This window comes from Coregonus clupeaformis, chromosome 3 (genome assembly GCF_020615455.1).
Source record: "Coregonus clupeaformis isolate EN_2021a chromosome 3, ASM2061545v1, whole genome shotgun sequence".
Lineage (NCBI taxonomy): Eukaryota > Metazoa > Chordata > Actinopteri > Salmoniformes > Salmonidae > Coregonus > Coregonus clupeaformis.
The window spans coordinates 132,501-148,908 of NC_059194.1; the positions used below are offsets into that span (position 1 = coordinate 132,501).

General features: G+C 46.5%; 1 protein-coding gene across 1 annotated transcript in view; it reads right to left on the reverse strand.

The window, feature by feature from the left end:
- The window catches only part of LOC121538507 (phosphoethanolamine N-methyltransferase 3), a 17,302-nt gene extending 2,630 nt beyond the window's left edge, over positions 1–14,672 (reverse strand). Inside the window, exons 1-9 of the mRNA XM_041846606.2 lie at positions 14,464–14,672; positions 5,710–5,881; positions 5,287–5,442; positions 4,093–4,229; positions 2,652–2,809; positions 2,260–2,448; positions 1,823–1,912; positions 1,576–1,665; positions 67–189 (exon numbers count right to left, since the gene is read on the reverse strand). Coding sequence (XP_041702540.1) covers positions 67–189; positions 1,576–1,665; positions 1,823–1,912; positions 2,260–2,448; positions 2,652–2,809; positions 4,093–4,229; positions 5,287–5,442; positions 5,710–5,881; positions 14,464–14,476 — 1,128 coding nt within the window. The 5' untranslated portion in view covers positions 14,477–14,672. The remainder of the gene's footprint in view (positions 1–66; positions 190–1,575; positions 1,666–1,822; positions 1,913–2,259; positions 2,449–2,651; positions 2,810–4,092; positions 4,230–5,286; positions 5,443–5,709; positions 5,882–14,463) is intronic.
- Between the last annotated feature and the right edge of the window lie 1,736 nt (positions 14,673–16,408).

Here is a 16,408-nt window from a genome sequence, read left to right on the forward strand (position 1 = left end):
GTTTTGGATGGTTAAACAGCCAGCATATAGTCTGGAATTTACGTTAAGGTGTGTGTACACACTCACGTGGAAGCGTTTGAACAGTGCCAGTTTGTCGTCGATGTGCAGGATGGTGTCACGACTGTATACCACATCAAACGACCCTTCTGGGAACTCTCTCTTAGTGGCGTCAGCCACCTCGAAATGGACCTGCAGGAATAGGCAGACAACACCTGTCACCAAAACACTTTGAACTACGTCTTCTACTACATTTAATTGCAATTCAATTAACATGACCTTGATCTATGTAGCGTTAAAATACCCTAACCCTAACCCTAGTAACCTAACCCTAACCCTAACCCTAGTAACCTAACCCTAACCCTAACCCTAGTAACCTAACCCTAACCCTAACCCTAACCCTAACCCTAACCCTAGTAACCTAACCCTAACCCTAACCCTAACCCTAGTAACCTAACCCTAACCCTAGTAACCTAACCCTAACCCTAGTAACCTAACCCTAACCCTAACCCTAGTAACCTAACCCTAGTAACCTAACCCTAACCCTAACCCTAAACCTAGTAACCTAACCCTAACCCTAGTAACCTAACCCTAACCCTAACCCTAGTAACCTAACCCTAACCCTAACCCTAACCCTAACCCTAACCCTAATAACCTAACCCTAACCCTAACCCTAGTAACCTAACCCTAACCCTAACCCTAGTAACCTAACCCTAACCCTAATAACCTAACCCTAACCCTAACCCTAACCCTAGTAACCTAACCCTAACCCTAGTAACCTAACCCTAACCCTGGTAACCTAACCCTAACCCTAACCCTAGTAACCTAACCCTAACCCTAACCCTAACCCTAGTAACCTAACCCTAACCCTAGTAACCTAACCCTAACCCTAACCCTAGTAACCTAACCCTAACCCTAACCCATAACCCTAGTAACTTAACCCTAACCCTAACCCTAGTAACCTAACCCTAACCCTAGTAACCTAACCCTAACCCTAGTAACCTAACCTTAACCCTAACCTTAACCCTAACCCTAACCCTAACCCTAACCCTAGTAACCTAACCCAACCCCTAACCCTAACCCTAACCCTAGTAACCTAACCCTAACCCTAACCCTAACCCTAACCCTAACCCTAGTAACCTAATCCTAACCCTAACCCTAACCCTAGTAACCTAACCCTAACCCTAGTAACCTAATCCTAACCATAACCCTAACCCTAGTAACCTAACCCTAACCCTAACCTAGTATGTTTCTCATTGTAGACCTAGTAACTCACCGATGGAATCTTCTCCTCCATGGCCCTCTCTATGGCGATATCCACCATGTTGGCTAACCCTAACCCTAACCCTAACCCTAACCTAACCCTAACCCTAGTAACTCACCGATGGAATCTTCTCCTCCATGGCCCTCTCTATGGCGATATCCACCATGTTGGCTAACCCTAACCCTAACCCTAACCCTAACCCTAACCCTAGTAACTCACCGATGGAATCTTCTCCTTCATGGCCCTCTCTATGGCGATATCCACCATGTTGGCTAACCCTAACCCTAACCCTAACCCTAACCCTAGTAACTCACCGATGGAATCTTCTCCTCCATGGCCCTCTCTATGGCGATATCCACCATGTTGGCTGACAGGTCCAGTCCGAGCACCTCCACGCCGAAGGTCTGCATAACATCATCATCATCATCACCATCATCATCATTGGGATATTTGACCAGACCATATCCTATTGTTTGTAACGTGAATGTGCATATAGTGGACTGGACCATTCCCAACAGTATATCAGAAAATTCCCATTTACTAATGTCACTTGGTGCTGACCTTTGCCATGTAGAAGTTTCCACCACCGATGCCACACCCCACATCCAGCACCTTCATCCCAGGCTTCAAGTTCAGCATGTCCACAAACTCCTTTTACCACAAAGCAAAAAAAAAACAGAAAGTGTCAAGCCCATTCCAATAACAACTACACACACGTTTGGCATTTGTAAATAGAGAAGGTCAGAAGAGCAACCCTGTCTAAACAGTGACTACACAACCTCTCCAGTCTGTTGTCCTTTCATGTTTCAGTCATTTTTAGTCAACACTGTCGTGGTTCCTGTACATCTGTCCATCGGATAAAAAAAACAACCTTTCTGCTCTGGTTCTTGATGTCTCAAACCTATGTTGGTGTTGTGTATGTGCGCGTGAGTGTGTTTGTATGTGCGCGTGTGGGTGAGTGTGTTTGTATGTGCAGGACTCCCAAACCTCAAACCCACCTTGGTAGTGCTTGGTCCCCCGGTGCTGACGTATCCTGCCCCAAACATCTTCTCGTATCGCAGGATGCCGTTGCGCGTGTACTGCTGGTTGTCCAGGAACTGCTGGAAGGTTCTGAAGCCCTCCTGACAGGATGTGTCCCGACCCACCTTCTCCAGCAGCCAACACACCTGGTTCTGGTTGTTCTTCATCTGAAGAGGGGAAGAGACATGAATATATAGGGAGAGTAATATGCCATAACACACACACACACACACACACACACACACACACACACACACACACACACACACACACACACACAGCAAATAGCCTGACAGGGCCATTAATGTTTATTTATACACATTATATTAATTGAGACATAAACACAATCAGTAGCAATAAAGCAACCTACCTTGATGTATGTCTGCACGGTTTTATTGAGCACGATGTCAAAGCCAAACACTTGCTTCTCCGCCCCCTCTGACTCCTCCCTCAGTGTTGTTGTCATCATGTGACTGTAGTGGGCCGACGATCTGTAGTGGGTGGGGTTAAATGTCCTCTTACTGTCACCTGGACAGAGAGAGAGAGAGAGAGAGAGAGAGAGAGAGAGAGAGAGAGAGAGAGAGAGAGAGAGAGAGAGAGAGAGAGAGAGAGAGAGAGAGAGAGAGAGAGAGAGAGAGAGAGAGAGAGAAACTGATTGAAACTGATGCCTTGGCAGTATAGCGTTTTATGGCGGCATTAATGTAAACGTTTACAATCAGACCATGATTATACCATTTTATACCATGGCATTGTTGAATACCTGTTTCTGATTGTCTTGAAGGGCATTCTAGAGCATGCATTATTTCCCTATAACGCATGGTATATTTGCATGGTAGAATTCAATGGCTATAGTTCATTCTTACATGTTCTATGTTTGAGCTGCTTTTGAAGTCGAATTGAAAACATTTTGAAGTCGAATCGAAAACATTATTGCTGATTTTCATAATGGCAAGCTAGAACTGATGGTTTAGTTCGATAAACTAGCAAGTCTGTATATTTGGTTACCACGGCAACTACTGTAGCTATCTAGTAAACTAGCTAGCTACTTCAGTGGATGTTGAACACATTTTTAGCAGCAAATGTGTTAAATGATAGCCACGGTATAAAAAGGCTAATCAACTAGGGGCTCTATGCGTTCTCTGGAAAATAATGCAACTCCGTGTGACCTTCCACGGAGCCCCTCATTGATTATCCCTTACTTACACAACAGCTTGAAGTAGACTATCTGACGTGAATTTATGTAACCCATGAAGGTGAAAGTGGACTGAATAGTGATCTGTTAAGTTAGGTAATAAATGATGAGAGGACGACAGGGTGAGAAGAGTGTCTGGGTAGATATACTGTATCACCATGTTGCTTCCACCTATCCAAACCTCTCATCTCTACAGGAGGGTCTAGGGATTCATTAGACTGGAAGCTCTCAGCTCTACAGGAGGGTCTAGGGATTCATTAGACTGGAACCTCTCATCTCTACAGGAGGGTCTAGGGATTCATTAGACTGGAACCTCTCAGCTCTACCGGGGGGTCTAGGGATTCATTAGACTGGAAGCTCTCAGCTCCACAGGAGGGTCTAGGGATTCATTAGACTGGAAGCTCTCAGCTCTACAGGAGGGTCTAGGGATTCATTAGACTGGAAGCTCTCAGCTCTACAGGAGGGTCTAGGGATTCATTAGACTGGAAGCTCTCAGCTCTACAGGAGGGTCTAGGGATTCATTAGACTGGAAGCTCTCAGCTCTACAGGAGGGTCTAGGGATTCATTAGACTGGAAGAGTGACTCACAATAGATATTCAGGTGATTTTAGAGCTCGTACCTGATTGGTGGTTGCAGGACTCCCTGAAGAACAGGTATCCTCCCGGGCTGAGCCATCCCAGCATCCTCTCTGTTAGTGTCCTCAGCTCCTCGTCACTCAGATACATCAGCAGCCAGTTGGAGAAGATGATGTCAAAACTGATGGGGGATACACATCAGAATAACATCATAAGCCTGATAATAGGACGCTATAAAGGCTCACAAACGTTTATAACAAGTAGTAATGCATTACAGCCATCGGCTTTAGGCAAAGACTGCGTCCCAAATGGCACCATAGTCTCCATATAGGTCACTACTTTTGACAAGAGCTCTATGGGCCCTGATAAAAAGTAGTGCACTACATAGGGAATAGGGTGCCATTTGGGACACAATCAGTGTTACCTCATATTAGTGTATTCAGTTCCAACTGAAGGCTAAGGCGTAGGTGAGACATCTCGTCAAACCAGTTGTGTAAAAAACAACCTTAGTCATTAGACTTTGAGCATGTTTCACTTCGCCTTATCAATCCAAAATCCCAACAGATAACTTTTCTTATCTTTCTAAGTTTACCAGTAAACTACCAGAATTTTGTTAACTCTCAAGGAATATATGGAATTTTCAAAGATAAAATCAAGTGTCCTTTTTGGGTCCTTCAGATTATCACAGGTGTCTGTAATGATCTCTGGCCCTCTCTGTGGCCTTATCACATGGAAAATATAGAAGATGATTTTAAAATAAACAATAGAATGACAAAGCTGTAAAACATCATCTTAAATACAATATAAACCATTCAGCGTGAAATATCCTTTATATTATTTTGTACACACTTTACTCCACTATGTGAATATGTATGTTGTCAATGTTGAGGCCACTGTGGTCTATAGTTGCAAGAGTTACAGAGTTAATTGAAAATAATGCCATTGTTTATTAGATGCTTTTTCATTAATTTGGCTATTTTCTCTCGAACCATATGGTCTATCTACTAGAAACTCATGGACAATATGGACACAGATATAACAAATGCATACTATATATGAATCATTTGGAAAAAAATAGTTATTCAAGTATAAATTACCAAAGTTACCATAGATTACCTCTTAATTACCCAAATTACAGAAGATTCTGGTAACTTTGGTAAATTACCAGTAGCTTTGCAACCTTACGCAAACCTGTTTTATAATATATTATATTATACACATTATATCAAACAGCAGACCTGTTTTTGGGGAAGTCCAGCTTGGTGACGTCTGCCTGGAGGAAGGAGGCGTTGCCATGGTGACCGTTGTCCTGTCTGTTCTTCTCCACGAAGCTCTCCATGAAGTCCACCGCTGTCACGTGACTGGCCTGGGTCAACAGGTGGCTGGTGTATCTCCTGGACGAGAACAAATAAACAAACACCTCCACATCAGACAGTGAGGGTCAACTTCCAACTGTCAACTGCCAACAAGAGTCCACGTCACCTTACCAGGAAAAACACAGGTCCCCGTCATAGCCCAGGGCCAGGGAGTTTTCCCTGTTAGGTCACATGGTCAGTTAAACCTCGTGGCTCTACAGAGATCACGACACAGTACATGCTTGCTGTTATTAATGGTCTATCTGGTCAGTTGCTTTATGGATACAGTTCAATAGACCCACTGACCCGATGCCGGCGCCCAGCTCCAGGACCCTTTGGCCGGGCAGGCTGGGCAGCAGGGAGAGGATCTCAGGCAGCTCGTGCTGGGTCAGCTCCTGGGCATGAGAGTCCAACATCATCTCCTCTACCGTGGCCTGGTGGCTGTGCTCCTTCCAGAACTCCGTCATCGTACTCCTCTCTACTCAGTGGAGGGAAGAGGTAGAGAAGAACAAATACACACCAACACCAACATACTTTGCTATGCTATGCTATGCTATGCTATGCTATGCTATGCTATGCTATTCTATGCGTTGCTATGCTATGCTATGCTATTATATTCTATTCTATTCTATTCCATGCTATTCTATTCTATTCTATTATATTATATTATATTATATTATATTATATTATATGCTATTCTATTTTATTCCATTCTATTCCATTCTATTCTATTCTATTCTATTCTATGCTATGCTATTCTATGCCATGCTATTCTATTATATTCCATGCTATTCTATTCTATTATATTATATTATATTATATTATATTATATTCTATGCTATGCTATTCTATGATATTCTATGCTATTCTATGCTATGCTATGCTATGCTATGCTATTCTATTCTATTCTATGCTATTCTATTCTATTATATTATATTCTATGCTATTCTATTCTATTCTATGCTATTCTATTCTATTCTATTCTATGCTATTCTATTCTATTCTATTCTATTCTATTCTATGCTATTCTATGCTATTATATTCTATGCTATTCTATGCTATTATATTATATTCTATTATATTCTATTCCATGCTATTCTATTCTATTCTATGCTATTCTATTCTATTCTATTCTATTCTATTCCATGCTATTCTATTCTATTCTATTCTATTCTATTCTATTCTATGCTATTCTATGCTATTCTATTCTATTCTATTCTATTCTATTCCATGCTATTCTATGCTATTCTATTCTATTCTATGCTATGCTATGCTATTCTATTCTATTCTATTCTATTCTATTCCATTCCATTCTATTCCATTCCATTCTATTCTATTCTATTCTATTCTATGCTATTCTATGCCATGCTATTCTATTCTATTATATTCCATGCTATTCTATTCTATTCTATTCTATTATATTATATTCTATGCTATGCTATGCTATGCTATGCTATTCTATTCTATGATATTCTATTCTATGCTATGCTATTCTATGCTATGCTATGCTATGCTATTCTATTCTATGCTATGCTATTCTATTCTATGCTATTCTATTCTATGCTATGCTATTCTATTCCATGCTATGCTATTATATTCCATGCTATTCTATTCTATGCTATTCTATTCTATGCTATGCTATTCTATGCTACTCTATACTATTTTAAAGCTATTGTAGACCAGAGGGTAACCTGAGTTTGCTGCTGTAGAGTTACTATAGCATGACAGCAACAACAAGAGCTACAACTCTCCATAACTCTGAATCACTGGAACAAAATAGTGTAGAAATCAATCACTGTGTTGTCATGAATAACAACAATATAAACCAAAATTAACACAATCATTCATAAATCACTAGAACTGCCTGACGACTCAAATTCAATTATTCCGATGCTCTATCCAAATGAAAACCCATTTAAATTACAGGTTGTAATGCAACAAAATAGGAAAAACACCAAGGGGGATGAATACTTCTGCAAGGCCTATGGGCCCTGGTAAAAAGTAGTCCACTAAATAGGGAATAGAGTGCCATTTTGGAAGCATTATACACAACATGATCAAAAGTATGTGGACACCTGCTCATTGAACATCTCATTCCAAAATCATGGGCATTAATATGGAGTTGGGTCCCCCCCCTTTGCTGCTATAACAGCCTCCACTCTTCTGGGAAGGCTTTCCACTAGATGTTGGAACATTGCTGCGGGGGACTTGCTTCCATTCAGCCACAAGAGCATTAGTGAGGTTGGGCACTGATGTTGGGTGATTAGGCCTGGCTCGCAGTCTGCGTTCCAATTCATCCCAAAGGTGTTCGATGGGGTTGAGGTCAGGGCTCTGTGCAGGCCAGTCAAGTTTTTCCACACCGATCTTGACAAACCATTTCTGTATGGACCTCGCTTTGTGCACGGGGGCATTGTCATGCTGAAACAGGAAAGGGCCTTCCCCAAACTGTTGCCATAAAGTTGGAAGCACAGAATCGTCTAGAATGTAATTGTATGCTGTAGCATTAAGATTTCCCTTCACTGGAACTAAGGGGCCTAGCCCGAACCATGAATAACAGCCCAAGACCATTATTCCTCCTCCACCAAACTTTACAGTTGGCACTATACATTGGGGCAGGTAGTGTTCTCCTGGCATCCGCCAAACACAGATTCGTCCGTCGGACTGCCAGATAGTGAAGCGTAATTCATCACTCCTGAGAACACGTTCCCACTGCTCCAGAGTCCAATGGCGGCGAGCTTTACACCAATCCAGCCGATGCTTGGCATTGCACATGTGATCTTAGGCTTGTGTGCGGCTGCTCGGCCATGGAAACTAATTTCATGAAGCTCCCGACGAACAGTTATTGTGCTGACGTCGCTTCCAGAGGCAGTTTGGAACTCGGTAGTGAGTGTTGCAACCGAGGACAGACGATTTTTACATGCTACGCTCTTCAGCACTCGGCAGTGTAACGATCCCGGCAGTCTGAGTCGGGTCCTGTCTGGTGACTAGTTTTTCCTGTTCGTGATCTCCAGTTTCCCGAGGGTTCGGGAACGCTCCGGGGAGCTCTCTTGTTTTCCGCACCTGCATCCCATCAGCAATCTGCACACCTGGTCCTCATCATCACCCTTCTTAGGCTCTGGCCGAACATCCAGTTCCTGCCGGATCGTTAGCCATGAACAGTAGGTTTATCAGTGTATCAGTCCTAGAGCTTCTAGCGTTAGTTTTGTTGTTTTGTACCTTGTTGGTCTATTGTTTACTTACCTCCGTTTTTGTTCCATCTACAGTCACTCGTCCGGAACCTTCACCCTACCTCTGCCTGATGGTCGGCGGCTGCCGAGCCATCATTGGACCAACAACTGCACCCTCAACAACTCATCCACGCCGCCCGCTCTGTTCCCTGGATTATTCTGCACCTTTTGAATCTGTAATAAACCCTCACCTTCGTTCAACTCTCCTTGTCCTGGTCTGCTTCTGGGTTCTGTCTGAGGGAACTGTGACAGAACGATCCGGCCAGTAATGAACCCAGCGGACCTGGACTCTGTTCGCCATGCCATTACCCAGCAGGAGAAGATGTTGGGCCATCATAGCACGGTACTACAGGAGATCGCGTTGTCAGTTCGGAACCTTTCTACCGGTCTGACGGAGGTCCAGAACCAACGCCAGTGTCCGGTGGAGGACCCACTACCGGTTTCACCCATCTCGCCTGCCGCTTCTGAAGTTGTGTCCCTCCGTGAGCCCAAGGTTCCGACGCCGGATAAATATGAGGGGGAGCTGGGAAGATGCCGTTCCTTCCTTATGCAGTGTGGATTAGTGTTCGATCTACAGCCCTACTCTTATGCCACAGACAAGGCTAGGATAGCCTTTGTGATTGAGTTGCTGCGTGGTCGAGCGCTGGAGTGGGCTTCAGCCGTTTGGGAACGACAGGATCCCTGCATGGCTTCATACCAGGGGTTCACGGCCGAGATGAGGAAGCTCTTCGACCATTCCGTCCGAGGGAGGGGACGCAGCTAGGCGCCTGTTTTCGCTTCACCAAGGAACTCGCAGCGTGGCCGACTTCGTGATCGAGTTCAAGACGTTGGCGGTGGAGAGTGGGTGGAACGAGGAGTCTCTGCAAGCGGCCTTTTACCAGGGTCTGTCGGAGCAGCTCAAGGATGAGTTGATCTCCTATCCGGAGCCTAGTGACCTGGACAGCTTGGTAGCCTTGTCTATTCGGGTGGATAATCGAGTCCGAGAGCGAAGGAGGGAGAAGCAATGGGGTCCGTCCAATCGATCAGCTTCTCAGTTCCCAGTCGGGTCGGGTGGTGGACCAGAACACGCCGATCATTCTCCACCACAATGGATTAGTGGAGAGGTCCGCGCTCCCGATTCTGAACCCATGCAAGTGGGGGCGGCACGGGTTAACCAAGGAGGAGCGTCAACATAGACGTAAGACCAACTGCTGCCTCTACTGTGGTAGCTCGGGACATTACATCTCCACTTGTTCCCGGCGGTCGTCAAACTGCCCGGCTCGCTAAAGTTGGGAGGACTTTTAGCGAGCCAGTTTCAACCTCTCAGTACCTCTGTCAGACCCCGTTTCCCGGCTACCCTTGTGAACAGGAATCAGAGCTTAGCGCTTAACGCTTTATCGATTCAGGTGCCGATGGAAGCTTTCTTGATGCCGAAGTTGGTGGAACAGCTGGGGCTTTCCAAGGAGCAATTGCCGGAAGCCATTGAAGCAACCACTCTGAACGGCAGTAGTCTGGCACGTATCACGATGAGGACTGAACCGGTTAAGATGCGGTTGTCGGGAATCATTCTGAGATGATTTCATTCTTCATTCTGCCGTCTTCCCATGTTCCTCTGGTCCTTGGATACCCCTGGCTGAAGGAACACAATCCCACGTTCGATTGGGTGACGGGCAAGGTAACGAGTTGGAGCCTTGATTGTCATGCTAACTGTCTCAAGACTGCCTGCCCCCATTCGGTTCCCAGTCAGGTGATTGAGGCTAAACCCCCAGATTTGTCCCTGGTTCCCGAGACATATCACGATTTGGGGGAAGTTTTCAGTAAGCAGAAGGCTCTGTCACTCCCTCCCCACCGACCATATGATTGTGCCATCAACCTGGTCCCTGGAGCTGTCTACCCCAAGGGAAGGTTATACAGTATCTCCCGACCTGAACGTGAGGCGTTGGAGACCTACATCAAGGAGTCCCTAGCTGCTGGTCTCGTTCGTCCCTCGTCATCACCCCTGGGGGCAGGATTCTTCTTTGTGGGTAAGAAGGATGGCTCTCTTCGACCGTGTATTGATTATCGGGGGTTGAATGACATCACGGTCAAGAACAAGTATCCCCTGCCCTTGATGAGTTCTGCCTTCGACTCCTTACAGGGTGCTACGGTGTTCACCAAGCTAGACCTACGCAATGCGTATCACCTGGTCCGGATCAGAGAGGGGACGAGTGGTTGACGGGTTTCAATACACCGATGGGTCACTTCGAGTATCAGGTGATGCCGTTTGGACTGACCAATGCTCCAGCGGTATTCCAGAGTATGGTGAACGACGTCCTGAGAGATATGATCGGTCTCTTTGTGTTTGTTTACCTGGATGACATTCTGATCTTCTCGAAGGAACCTTCCGACCACGTCCAGCATGTCGGCAGGTTCTGCAGCGATTGTTGGAGAATCGCCTGTTCGTGAAGGCCGAGAAGTGCGAGTTTCACGCCCACACGACATCCTTTCTCGGGTACATCATCTCCAGGGGAGAGATTAGGATGGACCAGGAGAAGGTTAGAGCGGTTCTGGAATGGGCCCAGCCCGGTACGAGATTGCAGCTCCAGAGATTTTTTGGGGTTTGCGAATTTCTACCGCAGATTCATCCGGGATTACAGCCGTGTGGCCGCTCCATTAACTGCCTTGACTTCCAGTATCAGGACCTTCAAGTGGAATCCGAGGCGGATCGAGCGTTTCTGGATTTGAAGAGGCGATTCACCAACGCACCGATTCTCTCTCAACCGGACACGGCCCGTCAGTTCGTCGTTGAAGTGGACGCGTCTGATGTGGGAGTTGGCGCCATCCTGTCGCAGCGATGCTCCACGGACAGTAAACTCCATCCCTGCGCCTACTACTCGTCGCCTTTCGCCTGCGGAGAGGAATTACGATGTGGGTAACCGGGAGCTTCTCGCGGTGAAACTTGCCTTGGAGGAGTGGCGCCACTGGTTGGAGGGGGCGGAGCAACCGTTTATTGTCTGGACTGACCACAAGAATCTTGCTTACGTGCAATCGGCTAAACGTCTCAACTCCCGTCAGGCCAGGTGGGCGTTGTTTTTCGGACGATTCAAGTTTGTCCTGACGTTCCGACCTGGATCTAAGAACGGCAAGGCGGACGCCTTGTCCCGGATGTTCTCCAAGACGGAGGAGAGTGGGTCCAAGACCGAGACAATTCTCCCCCGGAACTGCGTCGTAGGAGCTGTTAGGTGGAAGATTGAGGAGGAGGTGATGGCGGCTCTTCGGACGCAGCCCGGTCCCGGTAACGGTCCACCCGGTCGGTTGTTTGTGCCGAGTCGGTTCGTCCTGCGGTCCTCAAATGGTCCCACGCCAGCAAGATGGCTTGTCACCCTGGCGTGGCTCGGACGATGGCGTTTCTTCGCAGACGTTTTTGGTGGCCTGCCATGGCCGAGGATACTCGGGGTTATGTTGCTGCCTGTCCAGTGTGTGCGCAGAATAAGAGTACCAATCGGCCCAGCTCTGGACTACTTCACCCCCTTCCTATTCCCCGCGACCATGGTCGCATCTGGCCCTGGACTTTGTCACTGGGTTGCCCGCTTCTGAGGGGAACACGGTCGTTCTGACTATCGTGGACAGATTCAGCAAGTTCGCCCACTTTGTGCCAATTGCCAAGCTTCCCTCTGCCTCGGAGACGTCCGAGATCCTGGTTAGGGGAGGTTTTCAGGGTCCACGGGTTGCCCAGTGATATCGTTTCCGACCGTGGCCCTCAGTTTACCTCTGCTGTCTGGAAGTCCTTCTGTTTGGCCATTGGAGCTACAGTCAGTCTCACATCTGGTTTTCACCCCCAATCTAATGGTCAGGCGGAGAGAGCCAACCAGAAGATGGAATCCACGCTACGCTGCCTGGCCTCTTCCAACCCCACCTCCTGGGTCTCTCAGTTGCCTTGGGTTGAGTATGCCCACAATACTCTCCCTACATCTGCCACTGGTATGTCTCCCTTCCAGTGCCTGTATGGCTACCAACCTCCCTTGTTCCCTTCTCAGGAGAAGGAGCTCTCAGTGCCTTCTGTTCAGGCCCATATTCGTCGTTGCCACCGGACCTGGCATCGGGCCAGAAAGGCACTCCTTAGAGTTTCGGACCGGTATCAGCTCCAGGCGAATCGTCGCCGGATCCCCGCTCCCACCTACACCATCGGAGATAGGGTCTGGTTGGCCACACGGGATCTTCCTTTACGGACTGAGTCTAGGAAGTTGTTACCGAAGTTCATTGGTCCGTTTGTGGTGGAGAAGGTGATCAATCCAGTGGCAGTTCGACTCAAACTACCGAGGACGCTCAGAGTCCATCCCACCTTTCATGTCTCCTGCCTCAAGCCTGTCTTCCTCAGTCCTCTGTTGCCTCCTCCGCCTCCTCCTCCTCCTCCTCGGATGATCGGAGGTGGTCCTGCCTACACGGGTGCGTCGCATCATGGATTCCAGACGGCGGGGCCGGGGTTTCCAGTATCTCGTGGACTGGGAGGGGTATGGCCCTGAAGAGAGGAGTTGGATTCCGCGGCGACAGGTCCTAGATGCTGACCTCATCAGTGATTTCTACCGCCTCCATCCTGGCGCTCCGGGAAGTCCGCCCGGTGGCGTTCGTCGGAGGGGGGGTACTGTAACGATCCCGGCAGTCTGAGTCGGGTCCTGTCTGGTGACTAGTTTTTCCTGTTCGTGATCTCCAGTTTCCCGAGGGTTCGGGAACGCTCCGGGGAGCTCTCTTGTTTTCCGCACCTGCATCCCATCAGCAATCTGCACACCTGGTCCTCATCATCACCCTTCTTAGGCTCTGGCCGAACATCCAGTTCCTGCCGGATCGTTAGCCATGAACAGTAGGTTTATCAGTGTATCAGTCCTAGAGCTTCTAGCGTTAGTTTTGTTGTTTTGTACCTTGTTGGTCTATTGTTTACTTACCTCCGTTTTTGTTCCATCTACAGTCACTCGTCCGGAACCTTCACCCTACCTCTGCCTGATGGTCGGCGGCTGCCGAGCCATCATTGGACCAACAACTGCACCCTCAACAACTCATCCACGCCGCCCGCTCTGTTCCCTGGATTATTCTGCACCTTTTGAATCTGTAATAAACCCTCACCTTCGTTCAACTCTCCTTGTCCTGGTCTGCTTCTGGGTTCTGTCTGAGGGAACTGTGACAGGCAGTGCCGTTCTGTGAACTTGTGTGGCCTACCACTTCTTGGCTGAGCTGTTGTTGCTCCTAGATGTTTCCACTTCACAATAACAGCACTTACAGTTGACCGGGGCAGCTCTACCAGGGCAGAAATGTCACTAACTGACTTGTTGGAAAGGTGGCATCCTATGACAGAGCCACGTTGAAATTCACTGAGCTCTTCAGTAAGGCCATTCTACTGCCAATGTTTGTCTATGGAGATTGCATGTCTGTGTGCTCAATGTTATACACCTGTCAGATATCAATATATCAAACCAGTTTTTACAGTGGTTCCCAACTCCGGTCCTCCAGTACCCCATTACACATTACACATTTTTATTGTAGCCCCGGACAAGCACACCTGATTCAACTAATCATCAAGCCCTCAATTAGTTGAATCAGGTACGTTTATCCGGCTACAACAAAAATGTGTACTGTTGAGGGGTACTCAAGGACCGGAGTTGGGAACCACTGTTAGTACACTGCAATTTACAGTAAAGCATTCCAGGATTGATCTACATCAGTTAGGATTACTTCCATCACTTGCAATAACAGACTAAACTCGGAGCACATGTTGCCCCAAAAAGCCTTTTAATTTTTAACTTCTGATAAGAAAATGTCAACCACATTTGAATAAACCCACGCTGTTACAGTCGAAAGAGGATGGAAACCATCTAATTCTTACCTTTGATGTCCATGTTCGATGAAGTTCAAAACAGTTTAAATTGTAAAAAAATAGAAAATAAGAAAAAAGAGCTAACTATTACTGTTAGTGTTCAGTGACTAACAGCTATGAACTATCAGCCGATGGTATGTCCGAGTGTTATCACTGTCACACTAATGGAAACTTGATGCGACTGCTCCTGTTTAAATAACGGGTGACATATGTGCGTGTAGGAGTTGCCTTTCTATATCGACAGGTACAGAACTGACCATTTGGATGCGCCAAATATGAGGGGAGGGGACAGAACAATTACGCATGAATAATCATCTGGGAAAAAAAGGGGGGGTTCTTCGGGGGGCTGCTGTCTGACGCGCTTTGTTGGCACGGGATTTCCCCTTACCTTACAGACCATGACTGTAGAAGAACCGAGCTGGTGAGATGTCAATCATTCAGGGGAGCAGATAAGAATATATATGAGTCCATCCATGTGGAATAAAAAAAAAACAAGAGTTAGATGTATGTAAATAAGGGCGTATTAAAGGTATAGCCGGTGGTCTGTGCACAGTGCGTCTGCGTGCGTTATCTTACCGAGGTTGAAACGAGCCCCTTTTCGTCCCGAATGTGCTGACACGGTTGGGATGGAGTCGCTCATGCATGCATGCATACTCGGATTGCGCAATGTTGCCTCATGCAGCTGCTTTCTGCAAAAGCTTGTCCTTTAAAAGTGCCAGATTGAGCCAGGTAGCGCATGGTTTAGATCGATGACGATGAAACACACGCAGCAGATGACGACATGACCAAACGACAACATAACGTTTTTATTTTTTATTTTGAACTGAGGAATTGCACATTTCCTTTCCATAATGTGAGGACAGGTGTTATGAGAAGCAAATCCATTTCATAATGGACATAATCACAATACATGTTATTACCCAAAAAAATATTCAATGTTGTTTCAAATGGCTATGATAAAATAACATTAAGAGAGAGAGAGAAGAGAGAAAGGCAGAGAGTGAGGGCGCATTCCTCTGCCCAGGCGTTGCTGACGCCTGCCAGATCTTACAATGCCCAGATCGGGTATTTTACGTATCAGCCAACCACATGATATGTTTTAGCAATCTGTCAGTCGATGACACAGTGATGATGCGGCACGCAACCATTGGTTGTAACGACTGTGTTTGTGAGAGAGAGAGAGAGACGGCTAGCCCACTGGTGGCTGGCCTTGGTGACACACAATGTCAATATGTAACCTGCTGTGTGTAGTTGATAACTGGTTTGACATTTAACACGGTGTCAACACAACTTCCAAAGTTCGATGCTAGTGGTCAGATGGCATGGCCACGGGATGTTAGGAAACCTTTACCCATCCTCATACCGGGCCATGTTATATAGGCTGTACAGCTGCTGCACCAGTGGGATTGTTGCGCCTACTTCCCCCCCCCCTAGAGGATGTAAGGTCTAGACAATAGGGGGGTTATTAGACATTGTACTAAATGACAAAGATAGATATGCTTTTGTTTATGTCATGTTTTTATTCCCTCGTTTAAAAAAAAAAAGGTGCAAAGTTTACACTGGCACTGTATGGGATTGGAATATCTGGTCAATATATACTTTGGTTGTAATGATTGATTTGAAGGCTAGACCACAAGATCGTACCATATCAAAGTGTCTCCTGTCTCATGGTAACTAAGGGGCTGTATTCTAGACTAAGGGTCTGTATTCTAGACTAAGGGTCTGTATTCTAGACTAAGGGTCTGTATTCTAGACTAAGGGGCTGTATTCTAGACTAAGGGGCTGTATTCTAGACTAAGGGGCTGTATACTAGACTAAGGGGCTGTATTCTAGACTAAGGGGCTGTATTCTAGACTAAGGGGCAGTATTCTAGACTAAGGGTCTGTATTCTAGACTAAGGGACTATATACTAGACTAAGGGGCTATATTCTAGACTAAGGGGCTGTATTCTAGA